The 24,472-nt window shown below is 40.2% G+C and overlaps 3 protein-coding genes across 3 annotated transcripts; all 3 read left to right on the top strand.

The window, feature by feature from the left end:
- Positions 1-317: 317 nt before the first annotated feature.
- On the top strand, positions 318-3,194 carry LOC120440029 (adenylosuccinate lyase-like). Its single transcript, XM_039611582.1, has 3 exons — positions 318-328; positions 2,404-2,578; positions 2,892-3,194. The coding sequence occupies exons 1-3, from the start codon at positions 318-320 to the stop codon at positions 3,192-3,194; spliced, it is 489 nt and encodes a 162-aa protein (XP_039467516.1).
- A 6,369-nt stretch (positions 3,195-9,563) lies between these two features.
- Positions 9,564-15,033, top strand: adsl (adenylosuccinate lyase). The gene is made up of 12 exons (XM_039611649.1): positions 9,564-9,753; positions 10,789-10,992; positions 11,080-11,124; positions 11,435-11,514; positions 11,622-11,793; positions 11,892-11,938; positions 12,050-12,140; positions 12,252-12,321; positions 12,400-12,547; positions 13,244-13,424; positions 13,741-13,917; positions 14,061-15,033. Exons 1-12 carry the CDS (start codon positions 9,610-9,612, stop codon positions 14,145-14,147), a joined length of 1,446 nt encoding a protein of 481 aa, XP_039467583.1. The 5' UTR covers positions 9,564-9,609; the 3' UTR covers positions 14,148-15,033.
- A 4,180-nt stretch (positions 15,034-19,213) lies between these two features.
- Positions 19,214-24,088, top strand: tmem150b (transmembrane protein 150B). The gene is made up of 7 exons (XM_031740175.2): positions 19,214-19,246; positions 19,442-19,510; positions 21,394-21,453; positions 21,596-21,663; positions 21,848-21,975; positions 22,101-22,278; positions 23,641-24,088. Exons 2-7 carry the CDS (start codon positions 19,446-19,448, stop codon positions 23,850-23,852), a joined length of 711 nt encoding a protein of 236 aa, XP_031596035.1. The 5' UTR covers positions 19,214-19,246; positions 19,442-19,445; the 3' UTR covers positions 23,853-24,088.
- The last annotated feature ends 384 nt before the right edge of the window (positions 24,089-24,472 follow it).

The following is a 24,472-nucleotide window of genomic DNA, read 5'->3' as shown; positions in this document are numbered from 1 at the left end:
GGTATATATTTGTTTTTTTGTTAAGTTGCCTAATAATTATGCACAGTAATAGTCACCTGCACACACAGATATCCCCTAAAATAGCTAAAACTAAAACTACTTCCAAAACATTCAGCTTTGATATTAATGAGTTTTTTGGGTTCATTGAGAACATGGTTGTTGTTCAATAATAAAATTATTCCTCAAAAATACAACTTGCCTAATAATTCTGCACTCCCTGTATAATGAAATAATGTGTTAGTTTGAAATGCTACAGGGAACTATGTACCTGTACATTAATGCTGTTCACATAGTCTCCTTCATTTACTGAAGGAGCAATGATTGGAATGTGAGTGCCATCTATACAGCCAATCACGCCTGGGAACCCTGAAAATAAATGTAGAATTTAAGTAGTAGTTCAAGTATCACCACATCATGAATTAGGTTTTGTTCATCCTGATACCTGCAATTTTGTGGAATCCCTCTTTGATAAATCTTGTGGGTCTATGACCGGGGAACACCACAAACGAGTACAGGAGACGTTTCAGTGCAACTGTAACATTCCTGACTGCCCGACAGACGGTAGCCTTGGAAACGTGCTCAGCGTCACCAATATTATACAGAAAGCTCCCGTTTGCAAAAAAACGAAGTGCAATACAAATAATATGTACAGAACTGAGAGAATGTCCGCGATGTGTCACATGAGCAATATAAGGCCTGAGGATGTTATTCAAATAAATTATAGATTGTGCTGAAAAACGGTAACGTTCACACAGAAAATCATCAGGAAATGATAAAGTGTCCAAACGCGCTCTAATCACTCTCTCCTGGCGGAGAGCTCTGCGGAGAATTTGGGCTTCAACATCTACTGGCTCTTCAAGGAAGGGGCACGCCATGTCTGACACTTCCTACAGTCAGATTTCCGACAAAGAGGCGGAGACAGTCAGGGTTAGTTGAAGTAAACCTGCTAGGGGGCAGGTTAGCTTCACGGAGTGTGTCGTCATAGTAACTCAGAATTAATCTAAACTCGCTTTGTGAAACCGAAAACCCAGAGTTTTCGTTAACTCAGGGTATACTTACTCAGAGTTTGCACTAAACCGGCTTTCTGAAACAGGGCCCAGATCCACATAACCAAACCCAAAATGGCAACCAACAAATCAAATGCAAATGGACGAGCCCCCACTTGTCACGAACCGGCCTTTTAAAACAAATAAAACAAAAAAGAAACCCTACTGTCAAAAACAAACAGTGGTGTGTGTAATCAGTATCATCAGTAGTGTGTGAAGGAATGGATGAGTGGAAGATGATGCATGTAATAGTGTCACAAGCAAAAAACCAAACCTAATGCAGCCAGAGTCCAACCTGGTGTCTCGGAGCCAACCAAAACTATGCCCTAAAGGCTTTTTCTATAGTCCTGGCACACTGGCCCAGGTGTTGCCAGTGTCACTGATTGTAAACGGGAACTCCGCCTCTCCAATGCCTGCAAACAAGACACACATGAGCCAAACGGAAGGCAGGGTGCAGTGGGTCGTCACAAGCGTAGGACAGAAATGTCAATATCTGATGAGAAGTCTTGTTAATTTGGCCTTGCTGTGTATTATTGTGGTGTTTGGTGCAGTTTTTTTGTTTTGTGGGGTTGTTGGTTGTTGTTGTTTTTTCTTAAAGTGGAAATGAATATCTCTAACAAGTTAATTTGTTCACATTCGCACATCTTAATTTTTAAGAGAAATGTGTTTTGTTTTTTGTTTTATTGTTTTTTTTTTTGAGTTTGTACACTGTATGCATTTAAGACAACCATTTCCTTTTTCAGTATTTTTCTGTGGTGCATTTTTCTCTGTTTTAACAAAAGGGGAACAAAGGACATTTAAGTTGACCTAAGATGATTTGTTTTAATTTTTACATGGTCTTCCTTAGGTGATGCTAAGTGAAGCATGCATTATTTAATTTTTTTTGGTAATGTACTGGAAACACTTGAAAATGGACCTAGAAAGTGCTTAAAAAGTGCTTGAATTTGACCCTGAAAAATGCATATGAACCCTGCAATTAGGAGTGAGTAGCCCAAGTGGAGGGCCACAGTGACTGCCCACTTTTTTAAGAAGACTGTTTTTAAAAGTGGATTTCTCCTTCATTTTTCCCACTGACACTTCAGGAAATCCATGAGAGTTTGAGGCCTTGAACCAAGCCAACCAGCTAAGAGAGGAATTGTGGCCATAAAGGGAAAACAGAAAAAAAAAAAAACTGAAGGAAAAAAGAAAAGAAATCAAGAGTAAAAGACTATGTACATCATTGCGTTAATGGTTAAAGAACTACACATCCTACAATGCATTGCACATGGTTACTCAGGATTCAGTGGTTGAGTAAAAAGCTGTTACTTGTGATTACTGATGGTTTCTTTCCTCTCTTCCCTGCCTTGCTCCTGTGCAGGAGGATCTCCCTGCCCGAGTCCTTCCTGACAGCAGACATCATCCTCAGCACGCTGCAGAACATCACAGAGGTGGTCTACCCCAAAGTCATCAAGAGACACATCTCCAATGAGCTGCCCTTCATGGCCACAGAGAACATTATTATGGGGATAGTGAAGGCAGGAGGCAACAGACAGGTAGGAGAAAATACCCTGTGAGGAATTCTCCTCTGTGAGTCAGAATGGACACAATAAAAGTTTTGAACATAACTGGATGAATGCATTTTTGCTTAATCAGGAGAGATGGTTTACTGGGCAGAAAATGCCAGTGGTAACCAGAAATTCAGATGACTGAAATGAGATCATCTTCCTGACTAGTAACCAGTGTTTTGACCATTTAAATGAAGAAGCTGATTACCAATAACCAGACTTGACTTGGAGACCTAACAACATGGCTGTTAAAGTCAGCTCCACCTTAATGTTTCTCTGTTTTTTCCTGTGTCTCCTTCAGGAGTGCCACGAGAAGATCCGTGTTCTGTTCCAAGAGGCAGCAGCTGTGGTTAAACAGGAAGGTGGAGATAATGACCTACTGGGCAGAATCCAGCGAGACCCCTACTTTGCACCCATTCTAGGGCAGCTGGATGCTTTGCTGGACCCCAAGACCTTTATTGGGTGTGCTCCACAGCAGGTACAGCCTTATTTTTCTTCAGTCTGGCAACAGATGATTGGAGACGGGAGTCTTCATCCAAGCTGCAGCTCCCCTATTACTGCAGCTGTGCCTGCTGCCCCCCTTGGCGACGGTGACGACTGTTAAGAAACTAATGGTGTAGAATGTATTTTTTTCTTCCTGCTCCTCCAGGTGGCAAAGTTCCTGACTGAAGAAGTACGCCCCCTACTGGAGCAATACAAGTCTAATATGGACGTCAAGGTTGACTTGGTGGTTTCAACAGTGACGGGCAAATGAAGCTATCTGAAGCATTGACGGTTATATTGAAAAACTGTTCATTACTCAAAGCTTTTCACACACCGTTGTGTTTGGTGACATCTGGTGGCCAAAAATATGAAGAGCAGCTTGAATCTACAACTTATAATGAACTGCTTCATTATGATTGGCCACTTTACAGCGCTGAATTGACAGCCTGTCTAACATGAGGCTGATATGGTGCTTTGAACATGTATATATTCTTTTGGCTGGGTGAAAAAAAAAAAACTTATGTCTATTGTAAGGGCATCAGCCACACATGGGTAAAATCATTCACATCATATTGGTTTGCAGTTATTTTAGTAATATAATTCATGAATGTCTTCACTTAAACCTAACACTGATATTATGAAGCGCGCACATAATAGCATTATTTGTTTTTTTTCAAAAAATGTTTTCTTTAATAGTAATTATGTTTCTCTTTCTTTGAGTTACCTGGTTTGGGGAGGTGGCTGTTTTCTGTCTGGGCCAAAGGTGCTGCCAAGAGCTGAGGACTTTAAAAACACCTGTTCAGCAGGACCAACCAAGTGCTTGTGAGAAACGGGGGTGTTTTAGGTTTACTTATTCTGTGCTTAGTTAGTATTGGTGTTTGTTTATGTTTCCCCCTATTGTGCGTAAATGGTTTGGCCAAACCACTATAAAAAGCTACCCTCCTGCGTCTTTGTGTTTAGGTCAGTTTGTGACTGAAGTTGTGTGATTAAGTTTCTGGAAATTACTTTTTGTAGAGTTACATTTAGTTAACCTCTTTTACGGGCCTGCTAATTATATTTTGAACTTTGTCTTTTTAAACTTTTTTGGGGGTTAAAATTAAAAAAAAAAAAAAAACAAGACATTTTGAAGACTTTTTTTGAATTGCCAATGCTGCTGACACAGAGCTGATTGAAACATTGCCCACAAATGAGTTTTTATTATTGCAGTTTTATTCCACTTACGCAACATCTCTAAAATTAGAAATATCCTGTTTCAGAGTGATGCTGAAAAACTAGTTCATGTATTTATTACTTCCAGGCTGGACTACTGCAATTCATTATTATCAGGATGTCCTAAAAACTCCCCGAAAAGTCTTCAGTTAATCCAAAATGCTGCAGCAAGAGTACTGACAGGGTCTAGAAAGAGCATATTTCCCCTGTATTGGCTTCCCTTCATTGGCTTCCTGTTAAATCCAGAATTGAATTCAAAATCCTGCTCCTCACATACAAGGTCTTAAATAATCAGGCCCCATCTTATCTTAATGACCTTGTAGTACCATATCACCCTATTAGAGCACTTCGCTCTCGCACTGCAGGCCTACTTGTTGTTCCTAGAGTATTTAAAGTAGAATGGGAGGGAGAGCCTTCAGTTTTCAGGCCCCTCTTCTGTGGAACCAGCTTCCAGTTTGGATTCGGGAGACAGACACTATCTCTACTTTTAAGATTAGGCTTAAAACTTTCCTTTTTGCTAAAGCATATAGTTACAGGGCTCTAGAGTGCGACCAAATTTGTCAATGGTGCGACTAAAAAAAAAATAAATAAATAAAAATATCTCTGCAACTCTCCGTGTGGTCAATAACAGACACACATTATGCCCCATCGTGGACTAAACCAATCAGAGATAGTCAGGGGCGGGACCTCTCTGATTGGCCGTGGTCCAGTTGAAAGTGCAGGTGGATAGAGAGATGTGAGTAGCTTGAATAAAGCGATATCGATTCATTAAATCCTGAATCGACTTTTAAATATTACTGTGTTTTTATGGGCTCAAAATGTGGTCATAAATATTTTGTACTTGTAACTCAGTTTTGTACTTGTAAATCAGGATTTGTATGTGTAAAAAGAATTTGTGCATGCGTAAAAAAGATTTGTATGTGTAAAAAAGATTTGTGCGTGCGTAAAAAAGATTTGTATGTGTAAAAAAGATTTGTATGTGTAAAAAAGATTTGTGTGTGTGTGTAAAAAAGATTTGTATGTGTAAAAAGAATTTGTGCGTGCGTAAAAAAGATTTGTATGTGTAAAAAGAATTTGTGCGTGCGTAAAAAGATTTGTATGTGTAAAAAGATTTGTGTGTGGACTTAGCCAAAAACCCCCTGCAAGTTACAAGTACGAATTTTGACCCTATTTTTCTTCCTGTCATCTGATTGGTCAATGTCATGTCAATCACAAATGTAACAATCCAATCAGAGAACAGATGGGTTTGGCTGTCGGAGGGGCACTTTTTTGAACTGCAGGCCCTTGAAGGGTAATACAGTTTGAAGCTGGAGGATCTCTATATAAATATCCGATAGCAGCTAGGTCCCCTTACTTTCAGCAGCTGTTGAAAGGATAAAGTTGTGGTATGTCAGTGGTTAGAAATACCATTATTACTTTAGGATTAGTTTAACACAAAGTAGACCATTGCTGTGAGTCACAGTGCGCAGCATAAAGGTCCTTTCACATCGGACGCAGGATGTGCTGCTAATGCTAACTGCTAACTAAAAGCAAAAGATCCAGAATTTGTTGCGCTGGCTGCTGAGCTCTGTGGGTTTTTGCAGCAGCTCTACCTGTACTAGATGCACCTGCTCCTTGTCGTTTCTATCTCTGACTTTATGTCCTCTACAAGAGTTTCTGGTTTTTTTGCTAGTTCTTCAAATGTTCAATAAAAACATGTATGCTAATTCATAACGAAGAAAGCTTTGTAATGAAGACTGTCATTTCCAAAACACTGCCCCCGCGCGGTCCGCAGCGCTGTTGAAAAGGCTGTGGAAGTCCCTGTATTAAGCACATAGACCTGTGACACAAAAATCACCAAACTCGGACGACCACAGACTGTTTTCCTTCGTGGTAATGAAGGAAAACGCTGGGTTGGCATGTAAAAGGGCATTTATTCCCTTCAAGGACCTGCAGTTCAAAAAAGTGCCCCTCCGACAGCCAAACCCATCTGTTCTCTGATTGGATTGTTACATTTGTGATTGACATGACATTGACCAATCAGATGACAGGAAGAAAAATAGGGTCAAAATTCGTACTTGTAACTTGCAGGGGGTTTTTGGCTAAGTCCACACACAAATCTTTTTACACATACAAATCTTTTTACGCACGCACAAATTCTTTTACACATACAAATCTTTTTACACACACAAATCTTTTTTTACACATACAAATCTTTTTACGCACGCACAAATTCTTTTTACACATACAAATCCTGATTTACAAGTACAAAACTGATTTACAAGTACAAAATATTTATGACCACATTTTGAGCCCATATGTTTTGCCAGAAACGCCAGTTTCTCAGATTAAAGCTCACAAAACTATTTCAACAACCACCAAACAGCAAATGAGAGCAGGTACACTGATTCCACACAAAGACGTAAACACAGAGCGGACCCGACGCATCAGAATCATCTTTGTCTTTCTCGGCTTTCTCACCCGATGGCCCGTAGGCGGACACGCTGTCGGAGCTCACTGATTCTGATGCGTCGGGTCCGCTCTGTGTTTACTTCTTTTTTGCGCTGATTCTGAGCTGCAGGTTTCATCTCTCCAACCAAAATTCACTGAGCCAGCAGCAAAAGCAGCAGCAAACTACGCTTCACATTTGATCAATGTTGTCATGAATTCCCTCTGACTTTTGCTGTTTTGCTTCCACCACGATAAAAATCACACTTCATGCACAGCTCTCTCTCTCTGTACTTCAAGAACAGTTTCCTGTCTCAAATCGGTTTTCTGCATTATTCATTCGCGTATTACCCACCAGTCTACCGTTGTTTACAGCGCTGTCGGCTGCTGTCTTTTTCACTTAAATGACCTCGGACAAGAAAGCCTTATTTCTGCTGTTAAATACTGAAGAAATTTAAACATTTTAAAATCATGCAAAATTGCAGAATATTGCAGAATATTTTTAAGGTTATCTGCTATAAAAAGCCAGACCAGAAAAATCTCCATGTTTTTCTGTTTTATTCTGTTACTTTGACACAAAGGTACCTGCTGTGATGTTCACAATTCTGATGAAGTCTCACATGTATCAGTACTGATAAATGATCAGAATTATATTTCTGACTGTCTGAGGCTAAATTGAATCGAATCAGGACTTTGAGAACCGTAATCGAATGGATTATAGAAATCAGTGATGATACCCAGCCCTAGTGAGCAGCCTAGGCCTGACAGAAGTGGATGTAGCTGTGGGTAATAAGAAAAGATGAAAAGAACTATTGATAACTTTTGTGTTAAGTTAAGGCCTGATCCATCTGAAATTCATAGCCAGCTCTGACACGGTGCCATCAATCTTTGAATGCTGAAAAAACAGCAGTGTATCCAGAAAACACATTATATGCTGCAATAAATGCACTGCCCAACTGTCCCCTCTCCCCACTGCCTTTCAGGAGCAGGCAGCAGCAAATAGGTCGTCAGAGGAGCCAAGATGATGATTAAGTTGAACATTTTCTACTATATTGACAAAGCACTTTAAGCACAAGATTGTTAGTTAATAATTTAGAAATGAATATTGCCTGTATGGACTTCCCCCCAAAGAAAGTGGACATGTAAAACTGCGGTGTTAAGCGATGTGGTTGAAAAATTTGAGTGCGCCTAACTTTTGTGCCGGTGCAACCGTGGCAAAAAGTTAGTCTAGAGCCCTGTAGTTAGGGCTGGACCAGGTGACCCTGAATCCTCCCTTAGTTATGCTGCAATAGACGTAGGCTGCCGGGCGATTCCCATGATGCATTGAGTTTTTCCTTTTCAGTCACTTTTTTCACTAACTATGTGTTAATAGACCTCTCTGCATTGAATCGTACTTGTTATTAATCTCTGTCTCTCTTCCACAGCATGTCTTTCATCCTGTTTTCCTTCTCTCACCCTAACTGGTCGCAGCAGATGGCCCCGCCCCTCCCTGAGCCTGGTTCTACTGGAGGTTTCTTCCTGTTAAAAGGGAGTTTTTCCTTCCCACATAGGGGGTCATTTGATGTTGGGTTTTTCTCTGTATGTATTATTGTAGGGTCTACCTTACATTATAAAGCGCCTTGTTGTGATTTGGCGCTATATAAATAAAATTGAATTGAAAATTGAATATAAATAGTTTTTCAAACAACAAACAACAAATTTTATTTTCCAAAATTACAACAACAGAAGGCAGTTGTTTCAAAAACTTGAATATTATAAGTATTAAAAAGAGCTCAAGAAACTACAATAGGCCAGCAGGAAGAAATTCACAAATTGAAGGAAGCTGTAGATCCACATATGATGAAGCTAAAAATGTTTGAAATACTCTTGATTTATCTGTTTCTTTGATGGACACTTTGAGTGGCAAACTTTGCTAATATTCTGAAGTAAATTCTGTGACCTTTAAATAGCCCTATCAAGTCTCCAGGTCTTAATAGACTGTTAACGCACAGTAAAAAGAAATGGTGTATAAGTCAGGAAACACTCGGCAGTTCCAGAGTTGCATTTTATTAAAATAATATCAAGAAAAGGAAATAAGGAACCCCGTGTATACCCTATACAGCAATACACTGAAAATTTGAAAAATAAAATAGATGAAATTGCATTTTTTTGTGAGTTATTTAATATTACATAAATGCAACTGATAAGCACAGATTTTTCATCATTCTTATATGCTTGGGTCAACACTGTTGACAAAGCTATCTTTGCCTGCAGGGGTGCAGAAAGGATTTTCCAGGGTGCGGAGCTGGGTCTCCAGTTTAGTGAGCCTGACCTCCAGAGCTGCAAATACGCAACATGCCTTACAAGTATCATTATTACCTAACGAGGCAGAGAAGTAGCAAAAGATCTGACACACTGATCACTGAGGAAAATACAGGAGCAACAAGTGAAGAAGCCACTGGCTCAACTACAATCTAAAATAAGCTAGAAAATTCAAAAGGACAAAGTGAATGAATAATGTGAATATAATTACCAGGTGGTTCAACGAGTTTGACTTTATGCTGGCAATGTGGACCAAGCTCTCATAACATGCCAGAATATCTTTTGGAGCGACCTCAGAGCTGTGGCATCACTCGGCATCTTGTGGCATCATTTCATGGACTCACCATAAACAGCTGTGAGAGTGCCACTGGGGATGCCACAGCTGAGGCCACAAAGAAGAAGCAGAGCGCTTTCACATAGAAAAGTCTACGAGATTAAAAGCTGACCTGTTGGCAAAAAATGTATTAAAATCACACGAAATAACACGGAGGTGTTACTTTCGCAGTCCAGTAGGGGCCAGTAATGCAACTATAAGTTGGTACAACTGTTATGAAAACGAAGAGGAAGAAGAAAAAGAGCTGTTCACGTTTCTAGCAACCATGGCCGGAGCCGAAGAGATGAATAAGTATCGCTCACCTCTGGTGTCCAGATACGCCAGCAAAGAAATGAGCTACAACTTCAGCGACAAAAAGAAATTCACCACTTGGAGGAAGCTGTGGATTTTCCTCGCCAAAGCGGAAAAGGTTTGATATCACGACCCGCTGATTCAAGCTTATGAAAGAAGTCCGCGACCTTTACAGAGCCATATCAAGTTTCCTGCTCTAAACATAGTTATAAGGAGGTCTTAAGAGTCGTGTGGATGCTGCCCGGTGCTGACTGAGCAGACTGCTACCATACAGTAATCAGTGTCTTTGTGTGGAAGTCATAGGTCATATTTTAAATGAACATTTGTCAGGATTATTATGAGATTCTAAAATTGAAAATCTGCATTTTGTATTTTCCATCGCAGAGCCACGTGAGCTTTGACACGCATGCGTACATGTTCTGAATCATTTGAACAGCTGCTGCTCTCGACAGCGAATGTTACTGTGATGAGCGAAAAGCTCTTCAAGTGGGAAAATTAGTAACAGTAACTCTGGCTAAATGCTGTTGTGTTTGTGGTGTTCTTTGTACTGAGGTTTTTTTTTTTACCTGTCTGACCTATGACCCCTTTGACCAATCTGTAGTGCTGTAGGAATCACGTGACTACGGTGTCCCAGCTGAATACAGTCCAGTCTAATCAGAATATTGAGTGCCTGTGCCTCCTCACGAGGACAGCACATGATGATCAAAACTGGAGAAAAGACATGCTGACAGACTAATGACTAATAAACAGCAGGCTGTTTGTTATCAGCTTAGCAATGCAAGTCACTGTGTGACTTTCACCCAAACATCCTTTTCATCAACAGAAGAGCCAATACTGCAAATATGTGTATTTACAATAAAACATGTATTTATATAAAAACATATTTGTATTTGTAACTGTTGATACATGAATATCTTAAAAGTAAAGAACTGTGTTATCAAGAGTCAAAAAGCTCCACATAAAAAGTAGGAAGTAAGTAGGAAGCAGCTTATAAGTAAACTCTGAAAATGAATGAAACCCTGCAGGAAATGGTTCAGAATTCATTCTGTAACTACAAGCACTTTTGTTTTGCCATCTCTAAACTTTACGAGATGCTTGTAGAAACTCTTCCTGTTTGTCATCATGTCTCTGTGTTCAATGTTCTCCTCCTCAGGCTCTGGGTCTGCCCATCACTGATGCTCAGATTGCAGAGATGGAGAGCCATGCAGAGGACATTGACTTTGCCATGGCGGCTGAAGAAGAGCGAAAGCTGAGGCACGATGTCATGGCGCACGTCCACACCTTTGCACACTGCTGCCCCACAGCTGCTCCCATCATCCACCTCGGAGCTACGTCATGCTATGTGGGAGACAATACTGTAAGTATGACTATTGCACAAATAAACCCAGCAGTGATGAGTTTTGACTCTTTAAAGCTTCTCATGTTTGTCGTTTCTCTTCTTCAGGATCTCATTGCATTGCGTGATGGCTTCAACATCCTCTTGCCCAAGGTGAGACTCACCTGTTTGTCCAGAAATTCTATGAAAGCAGTGCAAATTAATATCAAACAAGCTTGTCAGTTAGTTTTTTTGTTTTTACAGTGAGTCCATTAAAAAAACAAAAAAACATTTTCATTGAATTGAATTCATGAAAAATTATATTTAAAGATTACAGGACAGGCTTTGCAACATATTGGTCACATTTATTATGCATCTTCACTGCTTCTGGGAGCTAAAGATCAAAGTTGGCTGTTTGTAGCCCACCATGTAAAATAAGTTGGACACCCTGATTTGCATCATTAAAGGCTTGTTTTTGCTGCAGCTGGCCAGAGTCATCGACCGGCTGGCAAACTTTGCAGAGGAATACGCTGACCTCCCCACGCTCGGCTTTACACACTTCCAGTGAGTCCGACTGCAGCTGCAGTGTTTTCATAGGCCTTCATCAGACTGATGGAGCTGTCTAACTTTGATGTCAAACACACTGTGCCCCTCTCCTCCTCTCTGTACAGGCCTGCCCAGTTGACCACAGTGGGGAAGCGAGCGTGTCTGTGGCTGCAGGATTTGGTGATGGATGTGAGGAACCTGGAGCGAGCCCGCGATGATCTTCGTTTCCGTGGAGTCAAGGGGACCACAGGCACCCAGGCCAGCTTCCTGCAGCTCTTTCAGGGGGACCATGACAAGGTATAAACAACCATAAGAACCACGTGGGTGATTTCTGAAGTCCCACAGCACTGTATTGTGATGACTTTTTAATGTCAGTTTTCCTTTTGTGCCACCAGGTGGAAGAGCTTGACAAGATGGTGACAGAGATGGCTGGCTTTAAGAAGTAAGTATCAAACTCCTGTCTCCAATATTAACTGACATGTTTTTATAACATGGTCCAAGCAGGAACAGTTTGAAACACGGGCTATAACTAATTTGTTCCATTCTTATCCAGAGCCTACCTGGTGACTGGGCAGACGTACAGTCGTAAAGTGGACATAGACTGCCTGTCCACCCTCGCTAGTTTGGGAGCTTCTGTGCACAAGGTGAAGAAATGTCTCCATTTAGTGGTGGTTAAAGAAACTTGGGTCTTGAGCTCAGGATTTTCAAAAAGCTGATCTAACAGAGTCTAAACTTTATGCTGTTATGTGCTGTAGATCTGCACAGACATCCGCCTGCTGGCCAACCTAAAAGAGATTGAGGAACCTTTTGAGAAGGAGCAGATTGGTACGTTGGCTCATTCAAAAGCACTTTTTACCTGTTAAACTGTGCCTCAGCCTAAAGCTTTGCCCGCTCCTCTTCCAGGTTCCAGTGCTATGCCCTACAAGAGGAACCCCATGCGTGCAGAACGCTGCTGTAGCTTGGCCCGACATCTGATTGCGTTGATGGCCGACCCCCTGCAGACTGCCTCAGTGCAGTGGCTGGAGAGGACACTGGATGACAGCGCCAACAGGTCAGCCAACACAGACACACTTACACAGCTGTGAATTTGGTATGATGCAGTTCTCCTCTGTGAAGTAGATATCACATCAGTGTAGACGCGTACAATAAATAGTAGTGAACAATGATTCCCAATTACAGGGTTCGTGGTGCATTTTTCTGTTTTAAAGGGGCAAAAAGGGCATTTAAGTCAACCTAAGATGAATTGTTTTAATTTTTACATGTTCTTACTGAGGTGATGCTCTTTTTTGGTAATGTACTAGAAAAGCTTGAAAAATGACCTTGAAAGTGCTTTAAAATTGCCTGAATTTGACCCTGAAAAATGCGTATGAACACTGCAATTAGGAGTGAGTAGCCCAAGTGGAGGGCCACAGTGACTGCCCACTTTTGTAAGGACTCTGGTTTTAAAAGTGGATTTCTCCTTCATTTTTCCCACTGACACTTCAGGAAATCCATGAGAGTTTGAGGCCTTGAACCAAGCCAACCAGCTAAGAGAGGAATTGTGGCCATAAAGGGAAAAAAACTGAAGGAAAATAGAAAAGAAATCAAGAGTAAAAGACTATGTACATCATTGCGTTAATGGTTAAAGAACTACACATCCTACAATGCATTGCACATTGGTACTCAGGATTCAGTGGTTGAGTAAAAAGCTGTTACTTGTGATTACTGATGGTTTCTTTCCTCTCTTCCCTGCCTTGCTCCTGTGCAGGAGGATCTCCCTGCCCGAGTCCTTCCTGACAGCAGACATCATCCTCAGCACGCTGCAGAACATCACAGAGGGTCTTGTGGTCTACCCCAAAGTCATCGAGAGACACATCCGCCACGAGCTGCCCTTCATGGCCACAGAGAACATTATTATGGCGATAGTGAAGGCAGGAGGCAACAGACAGGTAGGAGAAAATACCCTGTGAGGAATTCTCCTCTGTGAGTCAGAATGGACACAATAATAAAAGTTTTAAACATAACTTGATGAATGCATTTTTGCTTAATCAGGAGAGATGGTTTACTGGGCAGAAAATGCCAGTGGTAACCAGAAATTCAGATGACTGAAATGAGATCATCTTCCTGACTAGTAACCAGTGTTTTGACCATTTAAATGAAGAAGCTGATTACCAAAAACCAGACTTGACTTGGAGACCTAACAACATGGCTGTTAAAGTCAGCTCCACCTTAATGTTTCTCTGTTTTTTCCTGTGTCTCCTTCAGGAGTGCCACGAGAAGATCCGTGTTCTGTCCCAAGAGGCAGCAGCTGTGGTTAAACAGGAAGGTGGAGACAATGACCTACTGGGCAGAATCCAGCGAGACCCCTACTTTGCACCCATTCTAGGGCAGCTGGATGCTTTGCTGGACCCCAAGACCTTTATTGGGCGTGCTCCACAGCAGGTACAGCATGATCAGCCTTATTTTTCTTCAGTCTGACAACAGATGAATGTTTTCAGCCAAGCCGCAGCTCCCCTATTACTGCAGCTGTGTCTGTTGCCCCGTTGATGACGGTTTCTTTTCTTGTTCCTGCTCCTCTTCTTCAGGTGAAAACATTCCTGGCTGAAGAAGTACGCCCCCTACTGGAGCCGTATAAGGCCAATATGGACGTCAAGGTTGAGCTTGTGCTTTAAAACATCAGTGATGTCTTAAGCTGGTTTTATGGTCGAGCAGAGTTTGCTGTCCACTCCACTCTAGGGACTGACCGTCTGTGTGCCTGGAGTGAGCTCTGTTGTCAGATGGAGGCAGCGCACAAAGTGTGTGGTACAACCAGTGTGTGGGCCGCTCTCGCTTGTACTGTTGTTGGTCAACCAGCCACGGTGGAGAGTGAAGTTATAACAGATGAGACGAAGCGGGAGCGTTACAAACAGTAAAATGTCCACTGCAGCCACTGTCTGTGTTTTGTTTTTCTCTTTTTCTCTTTGAAGTGAGTAATGCTGAGACCAGCATTACTCACACTGACACGGAAGAACAGTGTAGGTGGTGGCATAGTGGAGTTTAATAGAAGCTTGTTTCCACCATTGGGGGGTGTTGCTATCCATAACATGAAATTTCAAGTTATGTATTTCAAAATTTCATGAGCTAACCGCTGTGTATTTTCACTGTGGATTTACAACTGATGAAATCTTGTGTTACTCGATGAATCACATGACATTATCAGCACAACAGTAATTTGTTCTTGTTGACTGTACATTGATAGCCAACTGGTGCTATTGCAACGTGCCTGTCACTGCCAGTGCCTGCCGTAACAAGGAAATGATGTCATTTGTGAATCTTCTTGATTGGAAAAACTTGAAATTTCAAAATTCTTAAAATTTTTAGTTACTTTTACTCAAATTTGTCTCACTAACTTGAAAATTCGGCTTATGGATAGATTTTTCCTCCTTCTCTCCGTGATGGAAACAAGCTTCCATAGTGTTTTCATGGTGATGTCATGAATTCATTGGTTCATCAGTGTTTAATTTGTCATTGACGCAGTATTATTGTTTGCTTGAAATAAATAAAACATGAATGATAAAACTGTGTGGGGTGAATTCATTAAAGCTATGCCCTCTTTATAGACGGGAAGCAAACGTTCTGAGTGCATGATGGGGTTTAACAACATTCATCATCAGCTGTATCCTTTTGTGTCTGTCTAAATCTAGCATTACACTGACTCTTAGTCCTTTAAATAGATGAAGTCAAGTTGCTTTAATTCACACTTCACTACATAATTTGCCAGTAATCCATTTTTTTTGTAGGTATTATGTATTTTTGACTTGTTCATCACCATAATAATGTTCTCTGTGGCCATGAAGGGCAGCTCGTGGCGGATGTGTCTCGCGATGACTTTGGGGTAGACCACAAGACCCTCTGTGATGTTCTGCAGCGTGCTGAGGATGATGTCTGCTGTCAGGAAGGACTCGGGCAGGGAGATCCTCCTGCACAGGAGCAAGGCAGGGAAGAGAGGAAAGAAACCATCCGTAATCACAAGTAACAGCTTTTTACTCAACCATTGAATCCTGAGTAACAATGTGCTGTGAACACTGTATCGCAATCATTCGAGTCTTAATTGTAGAGATCTACACCAACTGTGGACTCCATATTCATCAACACCATCTATCATGATCGAAGTCATTTCAAGCTCAGCCAAGCATGTCTCACTTATAGCTGGTTAAATGTTTTAGTTATAATCTCACCATTCATCTACTTCCAGCTGCTAAACCATTTAAAAGATTTGAATGACCAAATTCACTTTTCACGATGTTTACTTAATAAATAAAACAGCGTTTGCACTTTTATCTTGCTTTTAGTTCATGTTAGCCCATATTGTCAGTCAACTCATAGATATAGTTTTATTTAACCAATACCCCATTCTCAAATTTATTGACTTTCACTCAGGTGTTCAAAAAACATTTTTTAACAGTTGAGAGAATTTCTCCATGTAAGACCTGGCTAACGCGGAAGCTAAACTTGAGCTACCTAATCCTAATTAAGAATGATTATTCCCTACTTATTGTACGCGTCTACAATAATGCGACATCTTTCTCAAAGTTCAGAGTTATAGCATCATATCAAATTCACAGCTTTGTAAATGTGCCCGTGTTGGCTGTTCAGTCAGGACCTGGTAGCATGCACATGACTATTAAGACCTCCTTTATTCTCCTCAGACCCAAGAAAAAAGGTATTTTGATTTTGATTTTTTTTTTCATATAAATCAAGTATCGGGATGTTAAAAAACACATTGAAAAAACGTTTGTTTTTAACTAATTTTACATTTACAATTTAAGTTTTCAACATGTGCACGTCAGTGCACAGGAAGAGTTCATTGATCACGAATGTGAAACTAACAAATTTCAAGAGCTGGTTGAGAAAATGAAATGCTCCACTGAACTCTGTAAGCAGGATATTAAAACATATTTATATAACAACATCATAAAAAAGTAGATCATGGGTCAACTTAGAAGTCATTGACAGTTCACTAGCCTTAGGCCTCTGGTCTAGAAAGAAATGATCACACTGGGCTTTTTAATTCACAAAAGTCCATTCATCTATGATATCTGGGGACGCACTGTGATTTTTTTGGAGACACAGAAGAACATTTGGTACTTCTCACATCTCATATTTGTTTTACTGTTGCACCCAAGCATTCTGCACCTGAAAAGCCTGAAAGGCACGTGGACTGCACGTTATTTTCCTACACTCTCATCTGGTTGGGGCTTCCTTTTCTTGATTTCTGGAGAGAACGTATTTATCAGTTCCTCGTCCAAGAGGAGTTTGAACTCCAGGTACTGGGAGGAGTTGTTTTTGGAACTTCGGAGTTCTCTCTAAAGCCACGAGTTGGAGTAAAAGCTTCTCATGTTTGTTTTTGTTTTCTTCAGGATCTCATGCATGATAATTTCAGCATCCTCTTGTCTTAAGGTAAGACTCACCTGTTTGTCCAGAAGTCATGCACACACATCCAGTTATGCATCCCTTAAATTTTGGAGTAGCAACAGCAGTATTCTTTCTTTTTTTTCTTTTCTTTCTTTTTCTTTTTTCTCCTGACAAAAACAAGACGATAGTTAAATACTAATGTACGAGGACAAAACCTATGATGAAACTCCATCGCTGATTTAAAAAAGATGAGAATATTCTACAGGGATGAGATCCAATCAGAATTGAAAGTGTGTAGAGAAGCGGGGTGATTTTAGAAGTTAGCCGTGCACAATTTGATCTGTTGCCGACAAACAGGGTGGTGGAAACTCCCATGCTCCCAGTTTCTCATGAAAATGCAAAAAAATGTGAATGCTTGGAAGGAAGAGAAGAGTAGACGTATGTACACGTTTCGCATTTGATGCAAAGGAAAATAAGACTTTTTGTAAACTGTGTAACTGGTAATTATGCCCTGGACCCCAGAGGGTTAATTCAAGAAGCTGATTACCAATAACCAGACTTGACTTGGAGACCTAACAACATGGCTGTTAAAGTCAGCTCCACCTTAATGTTTCTCTGTTTCTTCCACAGCAGGTACAGCATGATCAGCCTTGTTTTTATTCAGATTCTGGCAACAGATGAATGTTTTCAGCCAAGCCGCAGCTCTCCTATTACTGCAGGTGTGGTGTCTGCTGCCCCTTGGTGACGGTGACGACTGTTAACAAACTAATGGTATAAAATTTTTTTCTTCTCCCTGCTCCTCTCCTTCAGGTGGCAAAGTTCCTGGCTGAAGAAGTACGCCCCCTACTGGAGCCATATGAAGCTAATTTGGACGTCAAGGTTGAGCTTGTGGTTTAAACCCTCTGCAGTCAGGGATGTGCCAGCGTGTCTCGTGACTGATTAAAGATTTTTATTATTTTATTTTATATTTTATTTATTATTTATTTATTTTGTCCTTACAACTGTTTTTTTTTAAATGACTCAAACAAATGCTTGAGGCACTGCCAACATTTTAATGTAAGCAGTTTTGTAAAACTTTTTCTTGGTAAATGGTAAATGGTTCTTATACAACAGTTTTCTACTCTGAGTACTTTAGAAGTTGCATTATCGGCTTTTGGAATTTTACAATTTCAAGAAATGATATTCACATTTTAAATTATTGAACAAATCATTTTATTTGTGGTTTTAACAATTAAAAACTTTTTCTTACTTGGATTTTGTTCATGCGCTTGTTGTTTTTTTTTTTTTTTTTTTTTTTAAAAAGCCTCACCTGAACACATTTTGATGGCTAAAAATGGCTCAATCATGGATCAATATGTAGCCATTCAATCAATACTTGAAAGGCATGTTTTCCATTTAGGGGTTTTAGAAGAACTGCTGTCATCTTCAGACAAATCATCATCTTCACAGCCACGTGTATCTTCAGTTTTTATAAAAAAAACTATTGTTTTGCTCCAACCTCTCTACTTCACTCGTCCTCGCTGTCTGATGGGATTTCTCTAACATGCTGATCCTGCTCCGTCCTCCCATAGAACAATCTTAGAAAGTCTTCATTGTGGTGCCTCCATGGTGTTCCTTTAATTTCTCCTAATCACAGTATTTAATTTCATATTGTTGCAGTTAAAAAAGCGGAATAAATATAAATAAAACTTTATGACTGATAACACTGCAAGGGATAAATCAATTTATCAAATTCCTGCCCTCCTTATAAACAGAAAGCAAAGGCTCTGTGTCCATGATGGCATTTTACAGCACTGGTGATCAGTTGAATATTTTTATCTCAGTACTTCTAATTAATCCACATCATTTATTCAGGGCCTGAATGTGGTTGCTGTGACAGATTTCAAGGGGTTTGTTTTCAGGAAAGGAAAAGGTAAACTGTCGAGGTGAGGAAACCCGCTGTTAGAACTGAGAGGAAATTTTTACAAGAGGTTGTAAATCTAAATTACCTCTGGGTTGAAGTTCAGCCCGGCCCTTTAAATAGACACAGTCAAGTTACCGTAGCTCATGACGTATTGCCCCGCTATATAATTTACAAATGATCAGAATAATTTTAATTGTTAATAATATTTTTTTTGGAGGTATTATATAAATAGTATTTTTGACTTGTTCATCCCTCCACAGGGACCACACATATCACACATGACATATTCTACATAAACTGTGATCGTATTTGCTGACTGTGGCTGGAAAAAGTTGAGTCATGATTTTGATTGTGCAATGTCATGGAATAGCGTCCGATATGTCCTAGGGTCATTTGGGGAATGGTGAAGTTACTGAGTTACTATTTAAAAGCTAACAGAGAGCTACCATTCAACCTGCAGTCATCCCTCACAGAGTGAGTACAAATGCCTCCTCTTTCACTCATTGTTACACTAACTTAATGTTTTTGTGTTGTAAAACTGTTACTTTCGCCATGTCCTCTCCTGTAGTCGATATGTTCTTTAATAGGTTTCTTTTTTTACAGTTCAAACTTTATTTTGGAGAGAAGGGTGCTTTGATTTTGTTGTATTTATCTCCACGTGCTCTATAGCAGCATGCAGCTGTGGGCATTGCTCCCCGTCTGCCTGGCTTTCTTTGGCACTGCGGGCATTTGGACTGTGTGAGTGTTTCATCTCCTTTCTTAACTCACTTCTCATAAAATGTTTTACCTTATTTCTCAAACCCAAACACAGGGCAGTGGTCTTTATTCAGGCCTCCTGGTTGTGTAAATCAGTACACCAAATGTGGACGTATTCAAAACCCATGTGTTGTGTTGGTGTCAATAAATGCCACTATTGGTGCCTTGAGGTTGAGCTCAGTCATGCCTCTGTGAAAGGCTGTGGGCAAGCAAACTGATAAAGACATAAAGCACGCGGTATAGGTTATCTATGAGGCTTGTCTTCAGTTTAAAGTACATATTTGTCTTGGGATAGCTGCCTTAAGGTACTTTAACTTTATATTAAACATCTTGCTTCCACGCCTGTAGGATTTGCACTGCATCTGTCTGTGAACTTTCATTTTGATGTCAGCTATACAACTGTTGATTAATATATATTTTATGAGATGTGTTCCAATCTACTCAAAACAACATTAAAACTCAAAATAAGAAATATTACATGTTTATTCTATGTTGTATACATGTTTATACATGTATATGCACTCATTAGTGATCCCTCAGTTAGTTAGTCGGTTACCACCATGTTGGACCCACTTTTGCTCTCAGAACTGCCTAGCTTCTTCATTGTATAGATAAAACAAGGTGTTTGAAACATTCCTCACAGATTTTAGTGCACTTTGACATGACGGTGTCACACAGTACTGCAGATTTGCAAGCCTCACATCCATGATGTGACTCTCCTGTTCCACCACATCCCATAGATGCTCTATTGGACAGATCTGATGACTGTGGTAGTAATACAGCTACATTCATGCAAGAGGTAGCTTTAGCTAATGTATAAACACATTCTTACTGCAACACTTTAGCTAATATAAATTATATTGCTAAAAGTATTCATTCGTCTTTCTTCACATTCATATGAACTTGACTGATATCTCATCCTTAATCCATGTCGGCCCACACTTTGCAGCTATAACAGCTTCAGCTCTCCCGGGAAGTCTCTCCACAACTTTTAGGAGTATTTAATGTGAATTTTTGACCATTTTTCAAGAAGCACATTTGTCACAGTCTCTGCTCTAATTCATCCCAAAGGTGTTCTGTTGGGTTGCGGTCAGGACTCTGTGCAGGCCAGTCAAGTTCTTCCACACCAAACTCGCTCACCCATGTCTTTATGGACAGTGCTTCGTCCACTGGTGTGCAGTCATGTTGGAACAGGAAGGGACCATCCCCAAACTGTTTACACAAAGTTGGGACCATGAAATTGTCCAAAATGTCTTGGTATGCTGACGCATTAGGAGTTTCCTTCAATGGAACAAAGGGCCTGAGTCCAACTTCTGAATAACTATGCCATAATCCCCCCTCCACCAAACTTTGCACCTGGCACAATGCAGTCACACAAGGACCGTTCTGCGGGCATCTGCCAAACCCAGACTTGTCCATCAGATTGCCAGACGGAGAAGTGTGATTTGTATCTCCAGAGAACATGTCCTTATTTCCTTATGTCCTTATGTTATATTAAATTCTCTCACAAATGTTTGTAGAAGCAGTCTACTTGCCTAGGTGATTGTTTTTTTCCTACTCGGTCCTGGTCATTTTCAGGTGTTCACACATCTGCCTGTGTGTGCACTCAGCTTAACATGACAGCATGACAACTATAAGGGAAAACGACTAAACTTATCAGATTTGTAGATGACATCAAAAAGAAGACTGTGCAAGAGCTTGGCATGGTCACAAGCTGATGTGTAGCTTTACTCAAGTTTGGGATCCTGCAATAAGTGTGCTTGGCTTCTCAAACAGTTATATATGTATACAAAAAATGTTTAATCATACCCTTGCAAAGGCACAAAAATTAAGCATTCATTAACAGCTTTATTTCTCTCCATCAGATTTGCAATAGCTGTAACAAATGGATCAGTCAACCTAACAGAGGGAATCCCGTACATCAGGTTGGTGTAAATCCTTTCTCTTCCGAGAGCCAAGTAAAGAATAAAGGACTTAAACTGAAATAACAGTGAACTGGCAGGCTGCTGTCATCATGTTCAAAGCCTTAAAGGAACCTCGTGATTCACTAATTCTTTCTGCTGCTAGCCAGTGTGGCACTTACAACCCGCAGAGCTGTCTCTTCTCCCAGGTCTGCAACATCTGCTGCTTTTTAGGTAAAAATTATTCAAATAAATATCCCAATATAGAGGAAGAATGCTTGCTATCTGATTTCCCTAATTAGTTCATTTAAATTCAACAACAGCTGCTGTTTGTCAGAGCTGTAGTTTCACTTTGGATCTCTGCAGCTTTTGTAACTTTTTGCTTGTTTCGTAACCACCTCCTCTCCGTGTTCCTCAGCCCTGTGGGTTGTGGTGATCCGTTTCCAGCAGGTCAGAGACTATGGTGATCATGGAAAAGCCAACATTGCCAGTATTGTTTTAGGATTCATCTCCTCCATATCGATCTCCATCACCGGGAACTTCCAGGTAGCACTCTTATCTTGTCAACTTGTTTTACTCTGTTAAAGATTAAAACTTTATCAGTGAAAAATAACATGAAGATGACTGTATGCTAATCAAACTCTCCACTCCCCTCTGCTTGTCCTGTGTAGCAATCAGTCTTAATGATTATTCACACTGTGGGAGCAGTCCTGGCTTTCTTCCTTGGCCTGGCCTACTTCTGGGTACAGCTGTATCTAACTTATCGGGCTCATCCATCGCAGGACCGATGGTGGGTGGGGCCTGTCAGGGCGACCTTCTGCATCATCTGTACTGCCACGGTCATTGTTAGTATCCTTTCTGTCTTCAAACTGCTTCATGCAAATATCAAATCCAAGATAATGCTTTTATCCATTTAGCTGTGGAGAATTTTTTAATTTGTATTTTATTTTTTACATTTTAAGAACATTTTCAGTTTTAAAGAATGTGCCCCGAATGTGCTACCTATTTCTATATCACATAACTTCAAAATATATCTATAACTTCTTGTTAATGCAACTATCCAGTTGTCCAATCACACGGTTGCCACTTAATGTATTTAGAAGACACGGTAAAGACAACCTGTAAAGTTCAAACTGAGCATGAGAAAGGGGAAGAATGGTGATTTAAATGTCTTTGAACACTGAATTATTGTTGGTGCCAAACAACAATAATATTTCAGAACCGCTTGTCTGCTAAGAACAGGAAACTGCGGGTATGATTCACGTGGCTCACCAAAGATTGACAACAGAAGACTGAAAACAACGTTGTCTGGTCTCATGAGTCTCAATTTCTGTTTCCATTCAAATGGCAGGATCAGAAATTGGCACAAATAACATCAAAGCATGGCCCAATCCTTCCTTGTATCAAAGGTTCAGGCTGCTGGTGATGGTTTCGGGGTGATGTAATGGTTTTTGTTGGTACACGTTGGGCCCCTTAATATCAAATCACCATCATTTGAATTCTACAGTATACCCTTTTTGACCACAGCATACCAATTTTCACATTATTCTACCAGTGCCATGCCACAAAGCTCAAATTGTCAAAGATTGGTTTCTTTAACCAATTCTCTCAAAACACCAGCACAATCACCAGATCTCAATCCAATAAAGCACCATTACATGTTGAGGAATGGGAGATTCACATTATGGATGTGCAAACAACAAATCTGCAGCAACTGTGTGATGCTGTCACGTCAGTATGGAAATCTGTACTATGAGTAAGATTTTTGCAGATAAAATGGGTCCAACCGAGTACTTGCAAGGTGTACCTAATAGAGTGGCCAGTGAGTGTCGATACGTTTGTTTTAACACTATATTTCTAGTGAATGGCAATAATTTTTGAGCACTGCTGTTGACTCATGAAAATACTGATACATGCAGTATTTGTCTAATGTGGTTTTCTTTGAACTTTTTTAAATGACTGAATTCTAACTGAGCTCATATTGACCCGAACTGTGTGTGAAGAGCTATTTCTCACATACATTTCAAATGAACCCTCTCACTGCTGTGACTATACAGAATCATGCACAGGCAGTGTATGGGCTGAGAATAAACACTAGAGTGTCTGAAAGCATCAGTGAAGCAGCAACACTAGTGTGAGGTTTACTATTGAATTTACTCTGATGTGCGGTTGTTCTGCATCGTGCTCCTTAACTGCTCTTCTCTCCTTCAGTGTCCATTCTCCACATCACAGGCGTTTCCTCCGGAGCTGCAGCGTGTGAATGGATTCTGGTGATGTCGTTCTTCTGCCTCTTTGGCCTTTTTGCAGCCGAGTTCAGACACATCGACTGCCACAGCCTCACCGTACAGAAGCAAATGTTTACGAATGACCGCAGCCACGCATCAATACAAATGAATGGCTATGTTATAAATACAATAAGCTAAAAACACTGCACTGGATCTGTGTGCTAGTACACATGGTTCAGAATGCATTATGTTCAGTTATTGTGTATAGAACTGCTTTTTAATTTATTTGCATGTTTTCCATGTTGAAGACTCAGTATGGCAGATCTGTTTCATGATCTATGACAGCATCTTTTGATGCAATTCATCATGTTTATGTCATTACTATTATTAATAAATTATTTTACTATTACACAGTCAACTACCATATGGGGAGCATTTTCTATTTATATATGTTTAGAAGAATTTCAAATAAATAACTTGGGTGCAGAGATGCCTTTCTATCCTTTTATTTTTTTTTAAATGTTGGGAATGATAGTTTTTAGGTTTTGTTCTCATGTTAAATAAAGAAAATAGAAAAAAATCAGGTACTTTAATAAAACAGCAGAAGTTGCAGTAACCACAGTCTAACACATGATGGCGCTGTTTAACAATTTAATCTGCTACAACAGCCTCTACGTGATCACGCTCCTGTTATTTAAGCCACTTCTTAAAATCGTTCATATACCCTCTTCTCCTGATGGCTTTGATGAACTTTGATTCCATCTCCTGTGTTTTCTAATTTTCATCTTCATGATGTGAAATCAAATGGTGATTGCAAG

Source organism: Oreochromis aureus, linkage group 4 (genome assembly GCF_013358895.1).
Source record: "Oreochromis aureus strain Israel breed Guangdong linkage group 4, ZZ_aureus, whole genome shotgun sequence".
NCBI classification, from domain to species: Eukaryota; Metazoa; Chordata; class Actinopteri; order Cichliformes; family Cichlidae; genus Oreochromis; species Oreochromis aureus.
The sequence above is the reverse complement of the archived record's forward strand: the minus strand, read 5'-3'. Positions and strand labels throughout refer to the sequence as shown.

What these genes read in the sequence shown, in the direction of transcription:
- adsl (XM_039611649.1), top strand. Translation starts at nt 9,610, where the DNA reads ATGGCCGGAGCCGAAGAGATGAATAAGTATCGCTCACCTCTGGTGTCC. An exon ending in GAGATGGCTGGCTTTAAGAA is followed by an intron (nt 11,939 to 12,049) that starts GTAAGTATCAAA and finishes ATTCTTATCCAG; the next exon opens with AGCCTACCTGGTGACTGGGC. An exon ending in AGGCAGGAGGCAACAGACAG is followed by an intron (nt 13,425 to 13,740) that starts GTAGGAGAAAAT and finishes TGTCTCCTTCAG; the next exon opens with GAGTGCCACGAGAAGATCCG.
- tmem150b (XM_031740175.2), top strand. Translation starts at nt 19,446, where the DNA reads ATGCAGCTGTGGGCATTGCTCCCCGTCTGCCTGGCTTTCTTTGGCACT. An exon ending in GAGGGAATCCCGTACATCAG is followed by an intron (nt 21,454 to 21,595) that starts GTTGGTGTAAAT and finishes TTCTGCTGCTAG; the next exon opens with CCAGTGTGGCACTTACAACC. An exon ending in TACTGCCACGGTCATTGTTA is followed by an intron (nt 22,279 to 23,640) that starts GTATCCTTTCTG and finishes TCTCTCCTTCAG; the next exon opens with TGTCCATTCTCCACATCACA.
- LOC120440029 (XM_039611582.1), top strand. An exon ending in AGGCAGGAGGCAACAGACAG is followed by an intron (nt 2,579 to 2,891) that starts GTAGGAGAAAAT and finishes TGTCTCCTTCAG; the next exon opens with GAGTGCCACGAGAAGATCCG.